The sequence below is a fragment of the Fulmarus glacialis genome, unplaced genomic scaffold, assembly GCF_000690835.1.
Source record: "Fulmarus glacialis isolate BGI_N327 unplaced genomic scaffold, ASM69083v1 scaffold4891, whole genome shotgun sequence".
Classification (NCBI taxonomy): Eukaryota; Metazoa; Chordata; class Aves; order Procellariiformes; family Procellariidae; genus Fulmarus; species Fulmarus glacialis.
This window is the reverse complement of record NW_009190738.1, coordinates 26598-52618: the sequence shown is the minus strand read 5'-3', so window position 1 is coordinate 52618 and position 26021 is coordinate 26598. Positions and strand designations below refer to the sequence as shown.

General features: G+C 36.1%; 1 protein-coding gene across 1 annotated transcript in view; it reads left to right on the top strand.

Moving 5' to 3' along the window:
• Window positions 1-3545: 3545 nt before the first annotated feature.
• ACVR2A (activin A receptor, type IIA) overlaps window positions 3546-26021 on the top strand; it is a 29503-nt gene continuing 7027 nt past the window's right edge. Inside the window, exons 1-5 of the mRNA XM_009586375.1 lie at window positions 3546-3748; window positions 6076-6185; window positions 7589-7743; window positions 23201-23344; window positions 24628-24771. Coding sequence (XP_009584670.1) covers window positions 6137-6185; window positions 7589-7743; window positions 23201-23344; window positions 24628-24771 — 492 coding nt within the window. The 5' untranslated portion in view covers window positions 3546-3748; window positions 6076-6136. The remainder of the gene's footprint in view (window positions 3749-6075; window positions 6186-7588; window positions 7744-23200; window positions 23345-24627; window positions 24772-26021) is intronic.

Below are 26021 nucleotides of genomic sequence, written 5' to 3'. Positions count from 1 at the left end.
TGCTCAGTTTCAGGTTTATTACATAAAGCTAGATGATCCCAGAAGCTGGTATCTCTCTTTTTTTCCCCTCTGAGTGTAATGTAGTGGTATCTGTAATAGAGAATTCATATTTCATCCAGTATCTTTTTCCAGCAGTCCCTTTCTAAATTAGGGCTGTGTTAGTATAGTCCTTCTTAGTAGCTATGCATAGATTTCATTGTTTGCCCCTTTTATTAAATTAAAAAAACTGGCTAGGGTTTTTTTTTTTCCCAGGCATTCACATAGTCTTTCTGCTTGAAAAAATGGTAGCCAGTCCTTCAAATTCCTACTAAGGTGAGATTTTCCAGGCTGCACACGTGCACTCTAATGAAATTGCTTTCTGTACTGCTAACAATTACAGCGTATCCTGTATTAACAGCAGTTGAGAAGTTCACTAGCAAATGTTGGTTTTCTTTTCTTACTGCAGCTGTTGTGGATGAACACAAATGTATAGTGATACAGCAGCACACTAACTGCAATATGATAACAGCATATATTAAATGTGATCTGTCTTAACATGCCGAAACTCAGCTCTTATTATATTCTTGAATATTCTTTGCTTTTTCAATGTGTTTTCCTCTCAGAAGCTTTCAGACTTTAAGTTCAGTCCATAGGGTACTGCTGGTGCTTTGCTGATGGCTTCTTTCAACAGCAGCATTTTGCCTTTTGAGATCCAGTAATAGATTTCCCAAGGACCTGACAATTTCATAGGAAAGCAATTTGTCAGCACTCAAAATGGGTATAGGAGTTTCATCATAGACACACTATGCCTAAACTGGGACCCAAATAAATTTGCTTCTGTTGTGAATGCCAGCTGCCCTTCTCCTCTAAGAGTTTGATTCCTGTGGAGGGGGTGGCAGAGCTGGTTATAAGCAGATGCTTCCCTTGCGCAGTGGGCTCAGGGCTGCCTTCTTTGTGTGGTTCGCCTTCTCTTTTTCCCTTGCTTCCACTGTGTTCCCATTTTTCTGCTTCGAAAGGTTAAGCCAAGATTGTCCTGGTATGTCCATACATCAGTTTAGTCTGGCCAGACCTTCTGCAAATGTCCACTTAGCCCCTAGAGAAGGTATTACGGTTAGATGCTCCAGTCAGATCCAAAGTCACTAAACCAACAGTGTGATTGCTGGCCAGTTGGATAGGTTGAACTGATTCAGCACATTAATGAATAAGAAAACCTGACTATAGAGAAGACATGTATAAGGAGAATATTTGTGCAAAGTTAATTTTACTGTAGTTTCTGAATTTTATCAAATTCAGCTTGTCTATGGTCCTTCAAAGCAAGGCTTGGCAGCAGAAGAAAAGGAATGGCACGTATGAGATAAATCCAGGACTTCTGCTTTATTGCACTGACAGAACCAAATTGTTCAATCTGTTGCCTCATCTGTTTCTTGCCATAGCTGGGAGTTGTAAAGGTCAGGCCATCGCAGCACAAAGAATATAATAGTTAACATGCTGCATCTCGCAGTGTCACCAGCTGGCTAGTGCATTTCTCCCATTGAACATCCAGGCTCTTTCCCAAAAAGCGTAAGCAGCTTCCTCTGCCTATTTTGGGAATGCGTCAAAGTCAAAAGTTTCTGAAGGTGGTAACGTGGGATGCCCAGTATGGTCAGCACTGTGCTCGACTCTGACATCCTGTGCTGCACTTCACGAGGGCTGCAGCAGTTTTCCGTTCGAAATAATTCTCATCACCCTGAGAGGTGCAACTTTTTTGGTCCCTGTACAGTCGGGTTCTGAGAAAAATTACCTTACTGTCAGTTGTGTGTGTTTGAGGAGGCGTTATGTGAAGGAAACCTCTACCAGTGTACCAGTCACCCTGACCCTCACCTCCTGCTGCTGTTGGGTAGAGTGCCTAGATGACAAAGATTTCATCCCACAAAAGAAGTCAGGGTTATAGCTGCTCTGCTTGTTATACCCTTGTGTAGGAGAATGAGAAGTATGGGTATGGCTACAAGGCAATAGCTAGTGTGTCAAAATTATTGTGAATATATGTAAATAAAGGAGATAATGAGTGATACAAATAAATATGTATGAAACTGACTGCTGTGGAGGACCTTTTCTGTTTAAATCTGATCTTCAGCATGATGTCTAATGTACCTGTCTCTCCTGAAAATATCAGATGGGTGCACAGGCAAAGTAAATGTGCTCTGTCATCCTCCTGACCCTTCCTCAATTCTGAAGTGAGTCTTCTGACTCTTTAGCTCTTTTTTCTACCCCTCTGTTTTTCCATGTTTTTAATACGTGTTAAATGATGAAGATTAATGACACGCTTTTGGCAGTATTTGACAAGATAAAAACAGAAGTAAAAGCCAGTTATTACTCCCTTCCAGTATTTTGTTAACAGTTTTGCATCCTAACAACCCTTTACCTTTGCAGAAGCCAGATTGATCATTTATATCACGTTAAAATTATGAAGGTAGCTCCTCTTAGAGGTGCCTCAATCTTAATATTTGCTGGGTTTTGCTGTAGGTTGTCAATGAATCAGTTATATTTGTTATGTAAAAGACACAATTAAATTCAAAAGTTGAGAAACTTTTCTTTTTAAGAATACTGGGACGACAAAAAAAAAAAAAAAATCGCATGCTGTCAGGATGGGTTAAGCCAGTCTGCTAGTCCATTATGGTCCACCAGCACGTTTAATACAGACTGCACCAGTGCTTTGGCCTGCAAACACCACTTGGTTTTTATTGCCTGAAGCCTGCACATCAGCCATCGTGGTTGATCCCACCGCGTATGTTGGGCACGCACTGTGGGAAGGGGTCATGTGCCCCTGGGCCTTCTGAGAGTGGAAGCACTGGGTTATTGAGTTATGACAAAGACCTAAAGTCTTTTATGTTGCAGCTGATTGACTGGGTGGGACCACGTGGCAAAAAAACAGCGCTGCCCTTGGAAATTAGGGACCGTTGCCTCACATGTATTGGCCTTAATTCCAGTTGCTCACTTGGCAAATCAGAATGACATAAAATACACTATTTTAGCATAGTGTGTCTTATACTTCAGTGCTTTGTGTTAAGAAGCTATATTGCAGATGGAGGCTAGGCGAAAAGATGTTGATGGCTTAAAACTGAATTTATTAGTTGGGTTTAGGTTTCTAACATGTGCAAACTGCTTTTTTTGGCACATGTAACAACATAAGAGACGAAAATGCCTTTTGGTAAATTGTACTAGCTAAAACTTCTTGTTTGGCTAATATTATAACTAAATCTTTACTGTTCAGTATTTTAAATTTTCTCTGCTATTGCTATTCAGGGACAAGTATTGCCATAACTTGTTCTTTATTTCTTCAGATCTTGATAAGTTATCCAAGTCACTGTTTGACTTAACAGAAGATCTTTGTTTTATGTTTCAACACTTACTTGGAGTGCTTGTGAACTTTAAATGTTTTCTTTCTTTATTAAAAAAAAGGAGGGGAGAGGGTATATTGATGCAAGTGGTGTATGATATTTTAGTACATCCTGGTTTTGACTGTTCATGTGTCTCATCCTTCAGAATGCCATTTAATTGTGATTTACTTTTCATTCCTAAAAGGTGCTATACTTGGCAGATCAGAAACACAGGAGTGTATCTACTACAACGCTAATTGGGAAAAAGATAAAACAAATCGCAGTGGTATTGAACCTTGTTATGGTGATAAAGATAAAAGACGACACTGTTTTGCTACATGGAAGAATATTTCTGGATCAATTGAAATTGTGAAGCAAGGTTGCTGGCTAGATGACATCAATTGTTATGACAGGTAAGAGAGTTTTCCTATAAATTTCAAATTTATTTGTAATTTTAAACTATTTTGGCTGTCCATAATTTAGACAACCTGCCCTTTGCAAACAGTTCTTGAGACAAATGATAATACAGCAGTCTATGAATAGTTATCTTGTTTTTAGATGCGCACGCGCATACGCACATGCTCTTTTTTTTTTGCTCATGTACCTGTATTTAGGGACCTCACTTCATCGAAGTATTTTACCTTGTTTGCAGAATAGCATGTTTTACCGACTCTTATTTACTTACTATATATTAAAAAACAGGTGTTTAATTTATTCTTTTCTAGCCCATTAATACTAGATTTTCTAACGACTTGTTATTGCCAAACAATGCAAATATAGTTATTGAAACCGGAATGCAAAATTCTGTAGTTCACTTTTCCAAAGTCTTTGGAGTAGGAAAGTCAGCACACTGTGTCTGCTTTTTAATTGAACGTGGAAGTTTTTTGCCGATTTATTAAAGAGCTCACCTCGGTAGCAGCTCTAAGATTCATCAAATATTCTAAAATTCCAGTCTTTTTTTTATAACAGATGGTCTAGCAAGTACCCGTGAGCGGTAACAGCAGGGCTTGGGTTTTGTTAGATGTTGGCTGAATAAAGGTCATGACTCTCTTAAGGAATGGTATTATAGTTCTTTGAAGTACTGTACTAAGTTTTATTTGACCAAAACAGTTATTGTTTGGAAAAGGAGAGAATTAAGAAAATCGATGCATAATAGATCTTCATTAAAATGTATTTAGAAATTATTTTTAGCAATATTTTCGAAAATTTTCCTTTTGTGTTTCTTAAATGTTGAATGAGTAGAAGAAATTATTATAGTCATTTCTACCAAATAGAGTTTCCCCACACACTAGGATGTTTTCTCCTTTAATGACAGTTTAAAGCTAAGTTGAACAGTAGTTCTGATTTATCTCTTTCTTGGGGAAGTAGAAAAGCATCTCCAAGCTTGCTTGCACAGTACGATTGAAATTCGGCTATGCTAGAAGGGGAAAGATGGTTTTAAAGAAATCTTAGTTGTTGCTACTAGTATCTAGTAACTATAAGTCACTCGGGTGGGAAAGTACTTTGGGGTTTTTGTGGGTTTGGATTTTTTTTTTTAAAAAAAATCTGTTCTTAGCTGTAGCTTTGCAGAAGAAGTGGGAGTATTTACAATTTCTCAACTAAGTTTATTTCTGCTAAATGTTAAACTTTCAGGATGGAGATAGAATTTTTGTATTTGGAAATAGAATTGGGTTCTGTAGCATTGTTATCCCTCTAGTTACACATGTACCTTTGAACAGTCTAAAAAAAATTGGTATTAAAATTCTCCCTTGAGCAAAGAAAAGAAATTGGAAGAAGAAATAAAATGCAGGAGGGACATTAAGGAAATAGTTGAAAACTGAGTAAAAATTTTTCTGGCTCTAAGACCTCATTAACTGTAACTATGCATGTTGTCATGTTTGTCTAAAATACCCATTAAAGAAAATCTTATCTCTGGGAGTGAAGAGTGGTTTACTAAACAGGGAGTTACAGTATGATGAACTCCAAACAACAGCAGATTAAGAACTCCAAAGAATAAATGTTTTGTGGAAGTTACAGTACAGTGTAATTGTAATACCTGGTTCTATAAAGTAACCTAATTTTTGAAGATGAACCCAAAACTCTTTTGACAATCTTAAGCTGTATTTAAAATCCTCAATCATTTCTGCAGGATTTTCAAGTTCTTCTCTTTCTGCTGTCCAGTTGTCTCCTGCTATTTTTCTTTCCTGACTTGAACAGTTTCAATGTATTTGTTAATAGAACTCCTTTCCTGCAGGATTAATTCATTGGGTGAAATAAGCCCTGCCAATGAGCCTAATGGAGGCAGGGGAAATTGCAGAAATTTTATCTTTTTCTAATAAATAAAATAAAATTTGAAAATTCTTATTCCACTTATCTCCAACCCATGCAACCCTGTACTGTGAATTTGTGGTTAAACGCTAGCCATTTGATCATTTGTTTGTCCTGTTTAAATCTAGATCCTTCAGTATTTTTTGTCAGCTTTTGAAATGCATCCTGTTGGTGGTTTTCTTTAACTTTGTCTCAAAAATGGCAAAAATGTGCTATTTCAGTTTTAATATTAATGGTATTTCATTGCAATATAAAATAATGAACAAAATTTCAATTTGTTTTTTCAGATTTAACTCTTCCGTGGGTAGTATGTTATCCTGCATGATTTAATGAAGTTCACTTTAGATTTTAAATAGGAGCATATGTTTTCTCTTGAACAAAAGAACCCACCAGCTTAAGATTAATAAGTTTTTTTTATTATTATCTTTTATAGGAATGATTGCATAGAGAAGAAAGACAGCCCTGAAGTATTTTTCTGTTGTTGTGAAGGCAACATGTGTAATGAACGCTTTTTCTATTTTCCAGAAATGGAGGTCACGCAACGTAAGTTAGTCTAACACGTTTATGAAGGAACTGCTTAGCAGAGTTCAGAAATATTTAATATTGTGCATGTTCGTGAGAGAAGACTTTTCAAAATATTGTGGTCAGTTTTTGCTGCCAGAGGTTTCTGATTCCCAGATGATAGAGTGCTGGGTGCGTTCACATAAAGAGCCTAGAAAATTGCCAGTTCATTTCTTCAATTTTGAAAGGTCTCTATACTAGGAGTAATTTAAATTGATAAAAGGTACTTCAGCTCTTTTCTAAGGGTGAGAAGGAAGGATAATCTGAAATAATTGGCTGTTTTAAGATACAGAAGTTACTGTCAAATCTTACCTTAATTGTACAGTTAAGCTTCTGTAAGTGTCTATAAATCACTGGGCTAAAAGCCATATCATCCTTATATGCATGTACCAGCCTATGAATGCGCCTCTTCTTGAAACAGTGCTCCCTCTATTTCTTTAAACTATTTGGACCTTTGAGTTTCTCTGTAAATTGACACAGTAACCTTTAAAAAGGGGAAAAGAATTTCCTCTCAGGTTACAAAGAAAATCAGATAGCCAGACTTAACAAATAATTGTTTTAAAAAACAATAACTGAAAGATTATTTGATTATTATTGCGTATCTTCTTCCAGTCAAGAATCTAATCTTTGTTGTAAAACTGAATAACATTAATAACTGAACTGAAAACAGCAAATGTCTTGTGTACCAAAGAGCCAGAGGAAGTTGTTTATGAAATTGAATAACATTTTCTATGAGATTAGAATGGCCTTTGTTGAACCAAGAGATATTCTTGTCATTTTTGTCAGTGATGCTGCTAAGGCAATAACTGACATTCTTCTTCACTCTCATGAAACCTCTTTTGCCCCGGGGGTCTGTGGCTGCCCCTGTACCAGCTGCCTCAGAAGCACGGCTTCTCTGGAGCCTTTCTGGAGGTCCTATGGGAGTGTCTTCAGCTAGAGAGCTTTTACTTCCAGCAAATCAACAATGCATAGAAATGTTGGCAAATTATTTCTGGCCTGTTCTACTTACTAATGACATCTTATTGTACACATTCCAAAGACTAAACCTCTGTATTGATTCTTTTTTCGTTCATTAGGTGATGGCATTCTTGCAATCTTTTTAAAATACAAACACCTCTTACACGCTGTAGGTAGGCAGAGCTTAGAAGCACAAAAAAGTTAGATGTGCTGATATGTAAATCTGGGGATCTAAGTTATTTCTGCGCTTTCCAGAATGCTGCCTTTTTAAATATGTGTCTGTTTTTATTAGAGTACACTGTTTAATCAAGTATTGTTAGCCTGTTGTGCTGATGCAAGAATTTTTAGAAAATCAGGATGCTAGACATTTCAAGCACTGGATGACTTACGATTCTTAGAAGCTGTGCCCTTTTTTTTTTTTTCCCCAGCAACTTCCAATCCTGTTACACCTAAGCCACCTCTGTTCAATACCTTGCTTTATTCGTTGGTGCCTATAATGGGAATTGCAGTGATTGTGCTCTTTTCATTTTGGATGTACAGACATCACAAGCTAGCGTATCCTCCAGTACTCGTTCCAACCCAAGTAAGTTGCTGCATTTTGGTTTTTTGAATGATAAAACCATTTTCTGAAGAGGAGAGGAGAGAAAGGGGTATGCATCTGTCCCATGGCTGAAGTCTTCTGTTACTTTCCTTGTTTAGAGGTGCTAATGCTTGCTAGCCGCAAAAGGAGAAAATTAAGCTTTACTTAAATAGCCTTATCTCCTTTAATTAATTGGTATTTGATCAATGTGTTAGCAACTACTTAATGTTTTTACACATCTGTGTGTTTTGGAGGGGAAAAACTAAACACAAAACTTCAGATGGCAAAGACGCAGTATTGCCAGAGTGTGTGGGAAGTTTGTACTCCCACGTAGGTAAAAGGACTGCTTGTCTGAAAGTTGTGTACGGCTGCGCTCAGGTACTTGTGGTTGAGCTCTATGTAATGCTTATTTTAAAACAAAATTGAAGGAGAGACTCTAATTCATAATGGCAATTTGCAGTGAATGGAAAATAGTATGTAGTAGAAGCTTAACTATTTTTAAAAAAGCATGGGACTGGGATACAGGTAACATTTAAAGGGAATGTAAAGAAAATCTTCAGTTGAAGCATAGTTCCAGGGCTTAGCTCAGCTCTTGGCCTTACTGTGATTCCTGTCGTCTTTTTCCTCTTACTTGTTTATGTATTTTGTGTTTTGTCTTAAGAAGTTTCAGTTCTAGCAGTGTTTGTGTTTTGCTTAGAAAATATTATGAGATTGTGGTCTCCAAATTTGAAATGTAAACTGGCTGTGTTGCATCAAAGCAAACCTTTTTTGGCTGCATGTGCATAGTTCCTGCTGTTGTCAGGCTCCAGCTGATTCTGTAATGTAATTAGTATTAATACTAGAATTCCTCTTCCTAGTTATGTCTAGAGATTCAGCTGAGATTAGAAGGCCTTTATGAAAAGAGTTAAGACAGCAAACACTTCAGACCAAAGTAGGAAAGATGAACAAAATGCGGTAGTGGAAATGGAGAGAGAAACGACTTGCCCAGGGTCCCACAACACTTGGGTTTTTGCAGTAGGAATGGAACCTAAGCTTCCTAAGTCAGTGCAGTGACCACTCAAAATGCATTGCCTCTCGTACAATGATAATACGATGATGCTATTTATGATTAAATAAAATTAAAACACTTGTTATTTTTGGTAGGATTGCATTTTAAAAGGATTTGTATGTCTTTGCTCTGTACTGCCAGCTTCTGTGATATTTTCACTGTTACTGCTTGACTTCACGGTGTTCCAGGAAGCAGTATTGCCTGTGGTTGATAAATAAAACTGTTTGGTGTCAGTTTTGTAGTAATAGATAAGAAAAATTTGCGGGGAGGCAGTGGGCATATGTTCTTGCCAAATGAAAAGAACATAATTTAGAGCAAAAAAGTATGTTTCCTGTCCTTGCAGAAAGTATTGCAGATCCCCAAACTTCATGCAATCTGTTAGCATAATTATTTCATCCATCTCAATTTTTATGTATTTGGGACTTTACATCAACCTAGTAGTCTTCACTGTAAGATCAAATTCATAACTGCTAGTTGTGTGAATAATTTCAGCATGTAATTTCCCTTCTAGACTTAAAGAAATTAAATAAGTAATGGATAAAGTGATAGAAAAGCAAGCAAGTGTTAAATACGTGTGTGATATCAAGAACGTGAATTTTTATATCCTTCCTTCTTTTTATTGTACTTCTTTTCTTGCATGGTTTGTGTTTGGTACAGGAGTGGACACGTCATAAATTTTTAATAAATAGGGTAATAACCTGTTTTGTTAATGCTCAGATTGTATCTGTTGGGATAAGTATATGTTGGTGCTTGAGCTAGTTATGGTGTAATAACATTTTCTTATCTTGTGGTGAATAGGCATTAAGGTTTGATGTGGAAAGTCAGGAAAAGTTACTTCTGCCTGAAAAACTAAATGAAATTATTATGGAAATAGAATGTATAAATATTCTCCCATATGCAGCAGAGCAGTATTTCCCACTTCAAATTTGATTAGAGCTGATTTGAACAGGAGGCAGAGGAAGCAGGAAGAGAGGGAAAAGTATTAGTAATTTTATAACCATGAAACAAACATTTAAATATTTATGCAATTAATATATTAAATATTAATATTATATTTAATAATGAGGGCATGAGTAGAGTTTGTAGATGAATGGATTCTTTTCTAAATTTTTCTGTAGCAAATGGTAGAATGGATAGATCAGATGTATAGCAGATACTCACTAGAAAACAGGGATTTCTCTCTGAGATACAGATAAAGGTTATCTCATTTTACTCGGTTTATTCCCAGAAGGCACTGGGAGTACTTAGTGCCTAAGTACTTAGTACTTAGTACATAGGTGCAGTACGCCCTGGTACTAATCTTCCTTTCAGTAGAAGTTAAAGAGGAGATGAGGAATAAGCAAAAGGTAAAAACAAGGAGACAGTGAAGAATTGAGAAATTTTGGAAGAATTAGGAGAAGAAGGGATAAGTAAATAAAAAATCAGAGGGCAAAAGGGAAATAAATTGTTTGGAATATTTCAAAAAAAGGAAGAAATATGCTAGAAAAAATTTTTGAACCTGTAGTGAAATATAAAGGACAAACATCTGAGAAAAAGCAAACAACTTCTTTTTTTTTTTTTTAAAGTAAAAATTGTTTCATGGTACATGCATGTATCAGGCAGGCAGTTCCTACACAAATTGAGCTGAGTTCACAGCTATGTGGATTAACTTAACTTTATATTCCCTTTGAATGTACAGATAATTATTTTAAAATTTCATGTAGTAGAGTTAGTTTATGTGTTTGGTTTAAGACTGCAAAGCAGTAGATATTTTTGTTTGCTCCTTACATGTTTCATTCTTGCTTTCTTTCAGTATTTGGGTAGAGGGGACAAGGGGGTTACTAGAGTAGGTAACTGCTGAGCCGCTCCTTGCTGGTATCCGAGTCAGAAGTGCTCAGCGGGTCCCGAGGCGTGTGTCCGGGACAGCCACGGCAGAGCTGTGTGCTCTGAGGTGCCGCTGCCATTAGTCCTGGCTTACGTACTTCTTTGTCTCCTGTTTGTGCTGTTAACTGTATGCCTCACTTTATTGTGTGGGGTGCTATCTAGTTAAAGCTGACTGTCAAATTTTGTAAAATCTGTCACTCTTTAAATCCTTAAATGAGTTATTAACAAATGTAAGTTTGCTAAATACGTATGTGTATATATATATGTAAAACTATTTCATTTTCTTATTTATATTGGGTTTAGTCATGCAGCAAACATATATTCATAAGTCTGACCAAATTTACCAAAAAATGGATTAATATTTTAAATATTTGAATCTGTGTATTTTTATGTAGAAAGAGCTACTCGTAATGTTAAAATTGATGCGTAAGTGTATGGTGTCAATTTGGGATTACATTTGAAACCTTAATTCTGGTATTTCCTAACTTTTGAGTACTCATCTAGCAATATTTTAATTTAGTGCCTCTCATTTTTGAGTGCTTTGTTTGTATGTTTCTTAGATGTTAAAGGCAATCGGGCTATTCACACCTTAGTGCCAATCTTGATTTTTATCATGATTAGTTTTACATCATTATTAGTTACCCGGTTAATTTTCACTCATGAGCACCAGGTACACTGAAAATGAAACATACCATCTTTGCAGACTAAGGCTTTCACTCTCAAATGAGATGTAGTTTAGATTTCCCCACACTGTCCTACTAATATTCCTGTAGAAATAGGAATGTGGATGGCAAGGAGTTGATATGTTATGCTCATTTATTTTTTACATCTCTTGAGCTTGGGCCAGAGTTGTCAGCCAGTGCTTATTACAACTGTGGTGTTACCGCTCTGTCATCTGATAGATAGGACCATAACCTATTTTACAGCATAACTGACACAAGTAACACCTTTGTTTTTTATCAGTTCACAGAGCTGTGGCTCCCAACATTTTACATCCATACTGTGCAAAGAGAGATTAACCTCTTGTACTTTTTGTTGAGTGCCCAAGTTATGAATATCTTATTGGATCAGAGTAGCTTTTTTTGTTTTGTGTTGTTTTTAAAATACGAGTCATATGTTGAGAGGGTTGGAAAAAAGCTTTACAGATTCACAAAATGTCTTCATAACCTATTTTTGTGCTTTCTTCTGAAACGTTTGAAATTACTTGGGTCAAAGATGCTTCCTGTTTTTAATCACTAAGCACAAGAAAGCCCTGATCGGGGCCTGTTTGGTGTTACCAGAAATTTAAAAACTGGATTTTAAATTTAAACGGATCCTGTCTATTAGAGTGTCCATAAAAGCAAACTTAGTTGCTAGGAATTACCGTTTCTTTCTCTTCACAGTGAGGAGGGTTACACAGTTGAAAAATACAGCTACGTCTTCTGCTTTTAACCTCCTATATATCACTTCTTTTAAGCTTTTCACCCAGTATTCCCTATATTGAGCACAGTAATCTTTTATGTGCTTCATTTTTGGTTTTCTTTTTTTTTTTTTTTTAACCCCATATGGATGAACCTCACTGGTCCTATGTATATGGAGAACATCCCTTGTCTTCAGAGTCATGTGCTATGTGAACCAAGAATTAAGAGTAATTGAAGCACATGTATCAAATATAAAGAGATACTGATCTTGCCCCTCTGGTCTCAAAAGTTTTTTGAGCATAAAAAAAGTACTCTTGTGATTTTGGTTGATGGCAATTTCGGTATGGCTCCCTTCACTACCATACCATGATAGTCTTTCTTCAGTGTATCTTTTCCTGAAGACACCCAAACATGAAAAGATCTTTGTAGCTCTATCATGGTTTTGATATTTCAGTTTCAGTGTAAGAAATTAGAATTGAAAACAGTATCACATAATGTGAGGTGAATAACGATGAAAGAGAAAAATCTCTAGCAGTGGCAGATGCAAGACATATTCTGAACTACTGACTGCAGGTCCGACTGCATGTGTAGCAGTGGAAAACCAAATTCTGTGTTGGAAACTAATAGGAAAAGAACATAAAACAAAACAAGCACCGCTCTTTGCTGCAGTTTTTGGCCTCAGACATTTGGTCTAGGCCACCAGACCTGTGCTAAGGAGTTTGGCGACTGCGTGTGTGTAACTTGAATGGTTTGTTTTCAAAAAGTAGTTAGTAATGGGAAAATTTTTATGGTTGGCATTGGAAAAGATTTTCATTTGTTGTTTTTATTATGTAAATTAACTTTTAGCGCATAAAATAGTCTACCTGGTGCACTTAAAATTTCTGGAATAATCTTTATCCTTTTGCCACACTAGGAAAATTACAGTTGGCCGCTGAAGAAGAATGAAGAAATTAAATCAAGTGTTCAGGTTTTTTCCATTTTTGTCTTCCAGCTGCATTTTTTTTCTTGTTGTTGTTATAGTATTTTAATAGAAACATTATAACACTTGAAAAATTAAGAATAAGAAAGGGAGAGGTGTTTTTACAATGACTTACTCCAAACCTAGGAAGATTAATAACTACTTGAAAACTAAATGGAGGAGAGGCCAGGTGCTTATATGAAATGGGAAAAGAGATTGATCAACAAAGAAAAGCTGGAGTTCAGAAAGAGGAAGAATTTAAAAAAAAAAAAAAAAAAAAAAAAAAAGAGAGAGAGAAAGACTGAGTTAGAGCTTGTGGCTAGTTAGGAAGGAATTAAGGTTGGGTATGTATCAGTGATTAATGAATGATTAAGATACAATGAGTGGTGATGTTGGTATTAATAAGGAATAGCTGAATGATCTCAAGATTTGGACTGCTAGGTGTGTGCGTGATTTCACATTCTCTAATATTGCATTCCATACCTTCAGGACTAATAAGAATGTCTTCCATAATTGATTCCAATCAATAGCTGGAATGACACAGGAGAAAGATCTGGTTACTATCCTTTGATTGTGGTACTGTGAGGCACAACTATGATATGGTTCTTTAAAGGAAAAAAAACCAGAACACAAATACAGGGGTACTGTGAGAATGTAGTAGGAAAGTTACTATAGATAAGGAGTCCTTAATGTGTAGTAAGTAAATAGCTTGTAACTGTATCTTTCTTTTAGAATTCATGGGCTATTACAATACAAGTAGTTCCTTAAAATCTTTAACAGAGGGAAGAATTTGTATGACAAATAATTGAAAACCAAGTAAATAAAGTGATGCATGCTTTTTCAATGCTCAGTATGCAGCTAGACGTCCAGAACCTTGGTTCTAAATCTTGATAGCTTTAAAAAAAAATTTTTTTTAAAAATTACTTTCCTGAATTCTCAATTTGCTTTCAGAATGAGCTGTCTCCATTTAAATAAACCATAAATGCAAGCGTGTATTTTTTTAAATCTTCAAGAGGTAAGAAAATACAAATCCGGACTTAATGGTATCTTATCCTGAATGGCAGCCTAAAGGGAACTTTATAATTAAAGTACAATTAAAATTTTAAAAAAGTTTCAAATGTAATTCTAGAGTGAACTTCAGGTTACTTTGTGCTTTTGCATTGATTCAAGCAGAGTGTTGTCTTATAAATGCTTTGAATACTATACCTTATTCCTGGCTTATTAAAAAGTTGGTTTAATTTTAGGAGTACCCACTGTACAGAGTGGGTCGGAGAGGCTGGTGCAAGATGATGTGTATCTGTCTGATAAGGCTGGATGTAGGCAGTACTTCTTGTCTTCTCATAAATGTTGACTTGGCTTATACGCATTTAACAACTGTCAAGACACTGAAGGCTTTTACAGCACTATGTTTAATTTACCTTGAAGAGTTTCTCTCTGTTGTTCATTCGTTGTAAACAGTAATATTCAAAATAATCTACATTATCAAGACCACATTTAGATTATAGTCTTAGTGCTTTGGAACAATCATAGGAAGGCTGAAATACTGACCTCGGTGAAGTCTGAAATCAGGTACTCTACCTTCAAGAGCTTTTTAATAATTTTTCATAATAAAGTCCAGTTTGCTGCATATCCTCAGATATGCTCTCCTGAATGTTTTATATTGATGTCTTTCCGGTAATCTTTTATATCACTATATGAATAAGAATTACAGCTTTCACAAGGTATACAAAAGTACTTCATTTTACCTTACATTCTCCGAAGAGATTGAGGGACTGTGGGTGAATACGCGGATGTCATATTTAGGGTACTAGTTAGGAACAAATGAAGGAATCAGCGCAATTAATTTGTAATACAATAACTTGCATTTATTTTGAACACCATGTTTATAAAGACTTTGTGACATGTTTGAAGTTCAGAATACGGTTGTGGATAGCCCAAGTTTTGGAAAAGACCACACTGCTTGTTTTTGTGGTCTAATTGGTTACAAATATCACAATCATTTCCCTAATCCCTGATAAAACCTTTAGAAGTAGCTTTCAGGCAGTGTAAATAGGAAGTTAGTGTGTTTGTATACATTTGTGTAGATGATAGCTATTTTGGGAGGGGTTTAATTGCTCCCAATTTTTATTTATGAGTTGTATTAGTTCCTGAAATAAGAAAGCACATATTTGCATTTCTGTAATAGCCTGATACTGCTTAAACTGGTGATAGTTGCATTTCTAATGAAATGTCTGAGGTGGTGGTCTGTAGTCTGAAGGGAAGGACAATGATTTTAAAATCAGAAGGTCTAGGATGTGCATAAATCTCTCTTTGAAAATTTTCATGCTTGTCTAATTTATTAGTGTTTTGGGGAAGCTTAAAAGAGTAGTGAGAGGCATGGGAGAGGACTCATTTCTCAGAGTTTCATGTTTGCAGTTTCTTATTATGGTAAGAGCAAAAAGGTTGGATTCGTGTATCTTTTTGCTTATTTCTGAGGAATTTACATAATTCTCAGGAGCTGGAGAATTTTAATAGCAAATGGGCCTGAAAAAAATGACTAGTAGATTTTTTACAGCCACAGGAAAGACGTTTGTTGAATAACTATTTCATACAAGCAATGCTTTTTGATTTTTTTTTTTTAAACAGTTATTGTCTGTTCTTTGACTACTTGAGTTAGTTGAAATATGAGTACAGAGAGATATTTCTATTACTCTGTTCAGTAGCCGCTCCCTATCAGTTTCACAGATGGAGTAATACTTTTATTTTGCTTGGCTGCTGTTTCTGGCAAAGGAGTATGGGGGGCTTGGAGGAGGAACTCCTTTCAGTGACTGTGCTCATGGTTTGTGGAGTTTGTGCTACGGATTCTTACTTGTAGTTTTTCTAAGTATATGTGGAATAGCTGTCATTCTACTGGAACTACCAGCTCACAGAGAGTTGAAGGTGAAGATGAGCAGCTACTCTGAAAACCTGTTCAAGATGGTGGGGTTTTTTTGTGGGGGCCTTTTTTTCCTTATGAGGTGCCCCAAAATACTTGCAGGCTGTACAAGTCTTGCAAGAATCTGCTTCAGACTCTTGGGGTGGGTGTTGTCCTCATCTCCGGTGGTCTGCTGACCAACAGCGGGAGGTGGAGGAGTGATCACGTTGGGCTCCAGTGTTCTGTAGTGCTCTGTCAGTGGCAGCAAGTTCTACTACAGTATTTATAAATCTGACTCCCAACTAATCTAGCCTTCAAGAAATACTTCAGCACTTCTATTATTAATTATTTAGATAATGCTAAGTGTATGCTAGATAGTTTTCAAGCGCAGAGAAAAGCCTCTTGTTGGCCCCGTGCTCTGTAGCATCCTAAGAATGTAAAGACAAAGAGTGAAGAAAAGGATGATTGCTGTTACATGGCAGCTGAATACTTCAAGTGTTTGGTTTTCATGCTCTTGCAACATCTATCTGATCAAATTATAAAGGGCAAAGAAAATGGATGAGGCAAAAGTACGGGAGGAGGAACAAAGGTGTCTCAGCGCTTCTCTGCTTCAGTGGCAATGAGATTGTTCAATTAAAAAAGAGATGAAAGTAGCACAAACAAGCGTGTGTCATTAAAATGTGTCTTAAGTTTCAGTAACAGTGCTCTCGGACTTAGGTTTTTATAATGGATTTCATTCCACAGTCTGTAAATTCATGTGACTTGTTTGAAAGAAACTTTAATATTGTAATCTCCCTTTATATATGCTGCATATAGTGTTTTCAAGTTCACTTGTTCTAGTTACACCTCTAGCATGCCAGATTTACTGATTAAACTTAGTAAAATAGAGCTAATATATGATAAGCTATTTGTTTATAAGGTATAGCTATAATTTAGACATTAAAAAGTTTTCGTTTTCCACAGCTAGCTACTAATTACAGTGAATTTTTAAAAATACAACGCTGCCCTCTACTGTACAGCTGTGAGCATAACAAGAAATAAGTTTGCATAACTTGTGTTTGTATGTATGTTTTATTTTCTGCATGGGTTTATATACTGTTTTGTAGTAACATGACTGTTTATACATCTAATGTATACATAATGGACAATTCTGGTTTTAATAATAAGATCAATTCAGATGATGGTCAGTATAATAATCTTTTTTTGCCCATTTTTCTTTGCTAACATATCAATGATGGATTTTTTTTTTTTATTTTAAATGATCTGTTATTAGTACAAGGAAGTATTGCTATCCCCATGAATATTTTTGTTGTTAATTCACAAACAATTGATTTTGTCTCTTTTCTTATAAGCTGTTTTTCATCCCATTCTTGGTATAAATAGTAATTTCTTTTGCCTGTGTTTTTTCCCCTCTCTACAAGCACGCCTTTCATATAATGATTGAGGTAAGATGCATTGATGTTTGTTCATGGTTATGGAACTTTTCTGTGGACATGTAAGAAGTTGTTTTGGTATGAATTACATTTTTTCAGTATTTTGGACAAGAAATTTGTAAGCATGTGTGATTTAAAAATCCAGATTTAGTCTGCTGTGCATACCTTTCCTAAAATTTACTATAATTTCTCAGGCTACCGCGTTAAATGTCTGCAGGGATTGATAATGAAATACACCAGGCATAGTCAGTTTGTGGTTCTTCATCTACCGACTAGCTCGTTTGTGTCACGTCCACCCACGTGCCGCATCGTATGAGCAGTGGTAAGGGCTCTGCTGGTACAGCGTTTGCTGGTAACCTCAGTCTCTGGCTGTGGGAGCAGTCCAGCCGGCAGGGACTGTGAGTCTCGCTGTAGTGGGTTGCCCTGGAAGAAAACGGCATGTCCTGCCCACCTCTGTCCTGTCTTCGGGTATCTGTTCTCATCTCCCACCTGTGAACTGCCTATAACCGTTCGAGGTGTGTGGTCTTCATGTCGTGATTCTGCGTGATGTGATGGGTTTTTGTGTGATTCAGCAGCTCGGAGAAATAGATTACCTGAAGAAAAATGTTTTTCACTATTAAGTCTCTGCTTCGACTTTTTCACTGGCCAGAAGTTATTTTCACTTGTATTAAATTACTGATATTTTGTGTGAAACTACAAATAACTGAAAACTGTTAATTCAGAAACTTGGCCATTATTGCTAGGCTTTTAAATCAAAAAAGTCAAGATTTGAGTTGTAATATGAATGCTCAATCTCCGTAGTCTCTATAGGTCTCTAATTAATAGCTGAAATGTCTTGTAAATGTAATTTAGAAGAAAATAGAATGGTGCCATTTAAATATTTTCCTGAATATCTTGCATGTGTAGAGAGTTATCAGAGTTCCTTCTATTTGTATTACTGTTTTGCTTCAAATGACAGTCTCAGTTAAGGAAGAAGCTGAAGTATCCTGCCTACAAGTTAACTACTTTCTTTATGTTATTTTGGGGAATATGTTTGCAGTGTATGATAAAATAGAGGATTTTGAAGGGTGAAAAGAGAAAAATCGTTGCCATTGAAAAGAAATGTAGTTTGATACAAATCAGAGAGTCAATTTTAGAATAATTACAAAATTTAGGAATTCTGACTCCTTTTACTGTATTTGGACCTTAACTTTACAGATCACCTGTTTGAAAATGAACCAGTCCCAAACTAGAAAGGGAGGAAACAACCAAGATAGTCATCAGACTCTTTCAATGAGAACTTGTCAACCATATTCACAATACAAGCTGCAGAATAAATGTAACCAAGGGGAAATGTTGCACCATTTAACAAAGAAAACTTGCATGTGCTCTGGAAGTTTGAGAATGTGTTTATATTTTGGAGTCAGGAAAGAGAAATGTGTCTATGTACAACCCCGTTTGGTTAATTGGTCTTTTTTTCCCTTTATTGTACATGATGGGTCGCCTGATTCAGTTGCCATATGAGAGATGTGACTGGAGATAAACTCAAGGGCTGACGGATTGTGTTGGGGCAGGTCTTTAAACAATCTGTTCAGTTGGTCTCATTTTTAATGGATTTGTAGTTTCATGTTTGTTAAGCTTCTCTCTGATCATGAGAACCATTCTTGAAGACACTTAGGGAAATCTATTTTTGGAAGTTACCGTTCTTTAATGAATATTTTTCTCTCTGTTCTTTTTGTGCTATGACTAGTATGCACTACCTGACTGCTGACTGCAACTCACAGCTATAAAAATCAGAACCAAAAAGCCCGGTTCAAGATTTGAAAACCTTACAGTGCACAACATAACTAGATGTCCATAATTTTGAGATTACCATACAACCTGAACTTACGGTTTTAATGATCAATGGCTTTGAGCTGTAGGAAGAGTAAAGCTTAGTTGTCTGAGTAATATGCATCGTATGACCCAGTCAGTTCAAGTACTTTTTGCCAGTGTAGCTGCTTCTGCTTTTTATCTGGCAGTAGATCATTGTGCAGCAGGAGTGTTCCTGCTGCCTTTGCTAACTGCCCCGGGGATAGGACAGAGCATGTCTTTGAGAAGGTGCAGTACTTGGGATGAAGTTACATGGGGCAGTGGCTTGCTGCTCCTAGAAGACAGCCCTGCATCCCTCTGCCTTGCTGTGCTTTTTGTGTTAACCTGGACCTTGTTGCAAACGGATTCAATTTGCTAAACTATCAGAAAACTAACCTGATTTTTAAAATAAATAAATAAATAAAATCTCTCTGGCAATACAGCGTATTGCCTTGATTTGCTCTGTGGTCACACAATATCAGTCCAAGGGAAGGGACAGGGAAAGCTTGGGAACGGGAAACTGGGCCCTTATTTTTTGACAGCTGTGGCAAGCTGTCGGACTAATATATCCACATTATATCTTTACTCACATTATATCATCATCCTCGGCACCACAGAGATGATTTTAAAAAGCCATACAAAAATAATTATGCCAGTGGCATGTTAAACATTTTTGCTTAGAAGTAGAGCAAGTTGAAAATACTGTCAAGGAATGTTTCTGTATAAAAATAGTACCTGTAGTTTTTGAGTAAATGCCTGTTGATTTTTAACAAAGTTGTTTAGAAAAAAATCAGAAAAAACCTGGAAAACTATTCTTTTTAGTTATGTTAACAGAAGGCAATTATACTTTCCATTTAAAATCAGATTTGTTTTGATTTGTGTGTGTGGGTGCGTGTTGCTTCTTCAAAAGAACGCCGGAAGTTTTGACTTCATAAAAATGTTTCAACACAAAAGGGAAATGTGCAGGGAACCACAGGAGGTTGCTATATAAGGTAGTGGGAAAATATTTTGAAATGCCAGGATTTTCTAGGTAATACGAAATTCAGGTATATGAGAAGTACCGTGGTCTAGTGTGAAAGTAAGAAGCACCAGTTTTTGCTGGCCACTTTTTACTGAGGAGTTATTGCCTTCTCTCATGTGATAAATGCTGTAATTTTTTTCATCAAATCTTTGAGAAGTATTAAGTGGTGATTTGCTTGATGGCTGAGAAAAAATTCACATAGTGTCCTTCAAAATACCGACAGATTTTTTGGGTGAAGGGTGTGGAAAGGGAAGGGAATTGTTCTAGCCACTAAAGAAAAATTATGTTTGGGGTTACTTCCCACAGATTGTTCTCTTAATTTGGGCAAGTCACTAGGTTCAAAACTTTTTAAAGTTGTCTGCCTGGTGTTAAATCCCCACATACTGCACAGTGCTCAGGATTCTTAAAAATAGCAGGGTTTTTTTACAAATTAAAGTAGGCTTTTGTGAGTAAATTTGGGCATCTTGTTTCTAGTTTCACTTGTAACTGATAACTATTACAAATCGAGGACAGTGATTTCCCTGGTGCCTGAAATATTCATAAAGGGCTTTGGCATTGAATGAAAGGCAGCATGGAAGGGAAAACTTAACTCTTAAACTTCATTTTCTGTATTGTTTGTCCAGTTTAAACCCAGCAATTTTGATGTAACAACTTCAAGCATCTGTTGCTGTCATACTTGCGAAAAGATTTTATACTTTTTTGGGGATAATATTGTCATGTGTCTCTAATTTGAATTTCAAACATTATATTTTCTTTTACAGTTATTAATTTGTGGAATTAGGTTACAGTGTCTTTAAATTGCTATAAATCTGTCTCTCTATGAAACTTCTTCTTTTTGAAGGATGTATTTATTGCTTAATAAGAAACAAGAGAATGGTTATTTATTCCTGCACTTAAACCACTCTAAACTGGTGTTGGATACAGAAGCACTTGTCTCCATTCTCACAACAGTAAAGTATACTTAAAACCACAGTTGTTCAGAAAATGTCTTTAACGTGCACAAGACTTTTATGTTGCGAACTGAAGTGCTCAAATACTTAACTGTTGAGTACTCTCATTTGTTTGTAGAAGAAACTACTCTAGTGTTTTTCATTCTTTCTCTTTAAAACAGCATTACAGCTGTGACTCTTTGGGAAAAAACAGAGAAGCCAAATGTATGTTTTGGAGGTTTTTTGAACAGTAGACTTTAGGGGTTTTTTTGTTGTATTCTGCAGTGTGGGTATAATTTAAAAGCAACACCTAACTTTCATTTGTACGTTTGTTTCTTTCATATGCAATATTGAGACTTCTGGTACAATTTTGTGGTCTCCATAGACCTGCACTGCCACTAAAAGCAGCCGTTCACCCTCTTCCCATCCGTGGTCCAGCAGTCTGCCCCCACACTATCACCGCTGGCATTGACATTTGCAGTTCTCCATAATAATTTGGACTGAGGAACAAGTCGTGGTTTAAACTAATTTGAAGGGGTGTGGAAGGAAGGTGGAGCTGTTTCTCATGGTTGCAGTGTTGGTAATTCTGCTTGGTGACCACTACACACCAGAACTTGACTTAATTTCCTGCAGAAAACAGGGATCAGACAGAAGAGAGTGTGTTTCTCTGGATTTGTGCATAGGGTAATATTCTTTGATGCAGAGGCATATGTAAATGGGTCTGATGTATTTGTTCAAGGTGGGGAAGAAGTTACATAGGTACAAGATAATCTAACATAGTAGATTGGAGAGAAAAGGACAGCCCAGAAAGAAGCACATCTTTGGCAATACAGTAGAAAATCTACTTGTTATATTCAGATGATGTGTATGATACTCAATATGTAATAGATGTATATAATACAAGATATTCAATAAGCTGTCACACTTTCTTTCCCAGAAAGGGAAATTGTTCAAATCTGTAGCAATATCGGTGGTTATATGGATAGCTGTATGGAAGCTCTATCTCAATTGCAATTGTACTTCCCAGCTTGTGCTGTCATATTTGAAAAGGAATTGTTGGGCTAGCCCGTCAGTAAAGTATAAACGCTGTAAGATATGACAAGACAATCTCTTAAATTTAATTCCAGTTCTGTTTCTGGGGTACAGCCCAGTACTCACATTTCAGTAACATATTGACTATCTACATTAGCAAAAGTTGGGAGCAATAGAAGTGGATCGGTAGGTTGGAGCATCGGTCCTGTGGTTCCTCACACCGCCATTCGTGTGGCTTGGAGGGCTGACTGTGGAGATGATGGTGTTTGGTTTCCTGTGCCAAATGTCTGCACTACGCATGTGGTTCAATGGTTTCTGAATGAAAAAAATGTTAGTTACGTACTGGAAGACGTTGTAGTGGCATGGCCTGCCTACATATTGGTTCGCAACCTCACATCCCCAGTAAGCAGTGGAGTTTTTGAAGTAGAGCTGTAGTGGTATCAGCTCAATGGCTTGCGAGAACTGAACCAGTACGTGAAAACTGCAGACAGTGAGGGGATTCACTTCAGCTCTGCACTGCTGCCCCCAACCAAATTACTGTGTAGGCATCATCTGCTTCCCGGCTGATGGCTGAGGGGATGCAGCGTTAGTCACGTGGAAACGGACTTCGTGGCTGTGTAGAGTCAAGTCACCAGGCCGTTGAACTAAAGGATTAAACAGGTCAAGTGTATGTCAAATAAACAAACAAAAAACCCGTAAACGTATCGAAGGTGCTTATTTTAATTCTCTCTTAAAAAAAGCAGCAAGTAAAGCTCGATTATCTTTATTCCTTAATTTCTGCTGTGCTTTTACACCTGGTTAGACAGATTTAGACTGTAACTGTTGTTGCTGTCACTTGCACATTAATTCTGAGCATGTTTTACAATCTCATTTTTCTTTCCTGTGGAGAAGGGTTGCTGTTTTGTTTCTGGTTGGTTTGGGGGAATTTGTTGCAAAGGGGCTGGGTATATGATACCAAGTCTCTTTCAGTTTACAAGCCTTTATTTCTAGTGCTGTCATCATAGATAGCACATACAATAGCAAAATTAATTAAGGGTTTTAACCTGATTTCAGGATCCTGGACCACCACCACCTTCACCGTTGATGGGTTTGAAGCCATTGCAGTTACTAGAGATCAAAGCTAGGGGAAGATTTGGTTGTGTATGGAAAGCTCAACTACTAAATGAGTATGTTGCAGTCAAAATATTCCCTATTCAGGTGAGCAGAAGTTAGTGTCCTGTGTTGCTTGTAATATCGTAATATTAAACCAGCTTTTTTAGTCACAGTAAGAGGCTTTTATTTTAGAGAATTTTCAATATATTCTGTAAATCTAGATAGTTCAAAGAAATTCTGAAATGCAGGAAGCGTTGTTGAGCTGAAAAATGTGCAGGTAGAGTTTTATTGAATTAAAATAAGTATTCTAATGCAGCAAACATTATTGAAACATAAACTCTGTGAAATTTATATATCTAGTCATAAAAATGCATATTTGGCATGAATAGTTTTAAGCAGCTCTCACACATCTCTCAATCAGTTGAGAAGAATTTGTTAATATTTTTCAAATTAAATTGTACTTGGAAGGAATGTCCTGAAATGCAAACCCGTAAGGTGATTGTTCGAATTAAATATGCCTCAATTAAGTGAAATAATATTTACTTCCCAGCAAGTACCCTCTAAAAGCCGTGTTTTAGAATAGATTGTACTCACAATTTTAAGACCCAGTCTAGTTGAAGAATACAAAGTGATCATACACAAGATATCAGGATAGATTTTACATTAATTAAAAACACCCACTGCTACTTGAGGTGAAATGTACTTGTGTTTTTTGATGATCAACCAAGTGTTGACTTGCTGAATAAATACATCTGCAGGTTCTTACTCTTCTAGGAGAAATGGCATGTATTTATGCTGGTTTCAGCCATCAGTACAACATAAATTAAATCTGAGGCTTTGTTCATTATTTTTAATGAGGGAAAATCTATTTCTAATTCTTTATGGGGTTCTTGTAGATTAATAAAATATAAAAATTGAACCATGCTCTTAAGACTAAAGCAATTGTAATGATTTGCAGTATGTAGACTCCAATCCTAATCTATAGCTTTGTGTTTCCATGGTTCATATCTGTGATAGTTGATGTTGTTTTCAACAGTTGATGTCTGTTTACAACAAATTTAAGTTTTTCGGACAATTTTCCACTATATATGAATATGTAATATATGTGAAGAAAGACAGTTTTCCATATTTTTGTATATGTTAGGTCAGTAGTTTGTAGCACAAATATTGTTATTAGTCTAAAGATTTGTAATTTTTAAATAATCAGCCTCATAATGTTAATAGCATACACTATGCTTTCTTCTGTCTTGCTAAAAAAAAAATTTTAGTCATTTTGACAGATCATTTACAAATGCACAGTAAATTATAGGAAGAAACTTCTGTCATGGAAAGTACCTCTTATTCTCATTATTATGGTATTAACTTTCTTTGTGTTCTTTTGTTTAAAGGACAAACAGTCATGGCAGAACGAATATGAAATTTACAGTTTACCTGGAATGAAGCATGACAATATTCTGCAGTTCATTGGTGCAGAGAAACGAGGCACTAGCATTGATGTCGATCTCTGGTTAATTACAGCATTTCATGAAAAGGTATGTTTAGTTCTCAGTGTAGTTTCTTTTTTTTACGATTATGGTAGAGGAAGAACAGCTTTAGATGCCTGTCACAAATGTGAACTTTAGACAGTTAAACAAAATTTAAAATAGTTTTTGCTTGTTCTTAACTTGTGTCTTTTTATTGGATATGGATTAATTTAAATTTATTTTCAGCTGAGAAAGTTGTCATCAGTCTTTACTTAATAGAGGGGTTGTTTTAGAAAACAAACAAAAATTTATTCTACTTTTTTTGCTTTTTAGAATGTGTGTTTTTGAATATCCCCCATCTAAATCTGCCTAAATTAAATTACCTCCATCTTGCAAAGATTGTGGTGTGTTGTTTTTGTTTTACTTGTGTTAGCTGATTTGTGTCTATAAGAACAAAGTAGTATGTATCAATTGTATTGTGATAACCACAATAAGAAACATAAATATATAAAATTGGTAATATGTTCACTGTTTTATTTTGTCCACTTAGATTTTATTCTTTTTTAATGCATGTAATTGTCACAGATGTAAGTACAAAGAGCAAAAAAACCCCAAATTTAAATTTAGCACTGGCACAGGCAAAGAGGCATTAGGAAGATGTTACCTGTAGCAGGTTTGAGAAAACAGAAATCTGTATAATATGGGTATGCTAACGCATTAAGGCTAGGTCATAGATCATATTTCTAGTATTGGATATTACGTTCTTCATTCTGGCATTTTTGTCTCACGCCTCTGCTTTAATCATTTAGAAGACTAAAACTACCCAAGTATTTAAAATTTTAGACAGATCTTCACGATCGAGTAGATAATATCAAACTATATTTGCCTTTCTGAAAGGTTATTGCCATTTTTTTGTTTGTTTTTTGTCTAAGAGTTTTTAAAATCTTGTTGCTGTTAGAAAGGTGGCATCTGAGATGACTCTGATGGAAAATACAAATTTTTTATTTTATTTTTAAAGTGTAGCCTCTACACTTTGACAGAGCTTTGTTCATTTTTCTGTTTTGCGTTGACTTTTCACACGGTAACATGTGACACGGTGACATCTCACAAACTGGTTAACAGGCAAGTCCATGAATATGTGTGTATAGAGTGGGCTATAGAAGTGAATTTGAAGAGAAGTGGTTTATGTTGACTAGATTTTTACTTAATCTCTTTATATTTATTCAGAGTATGTATTTCACTCTGAAACTATATTGTGAAACTGGAGTTTACTGTTGCTGGTCTGTAAGAAAAGAAACTATCAATTAAAGGTCTTAGAG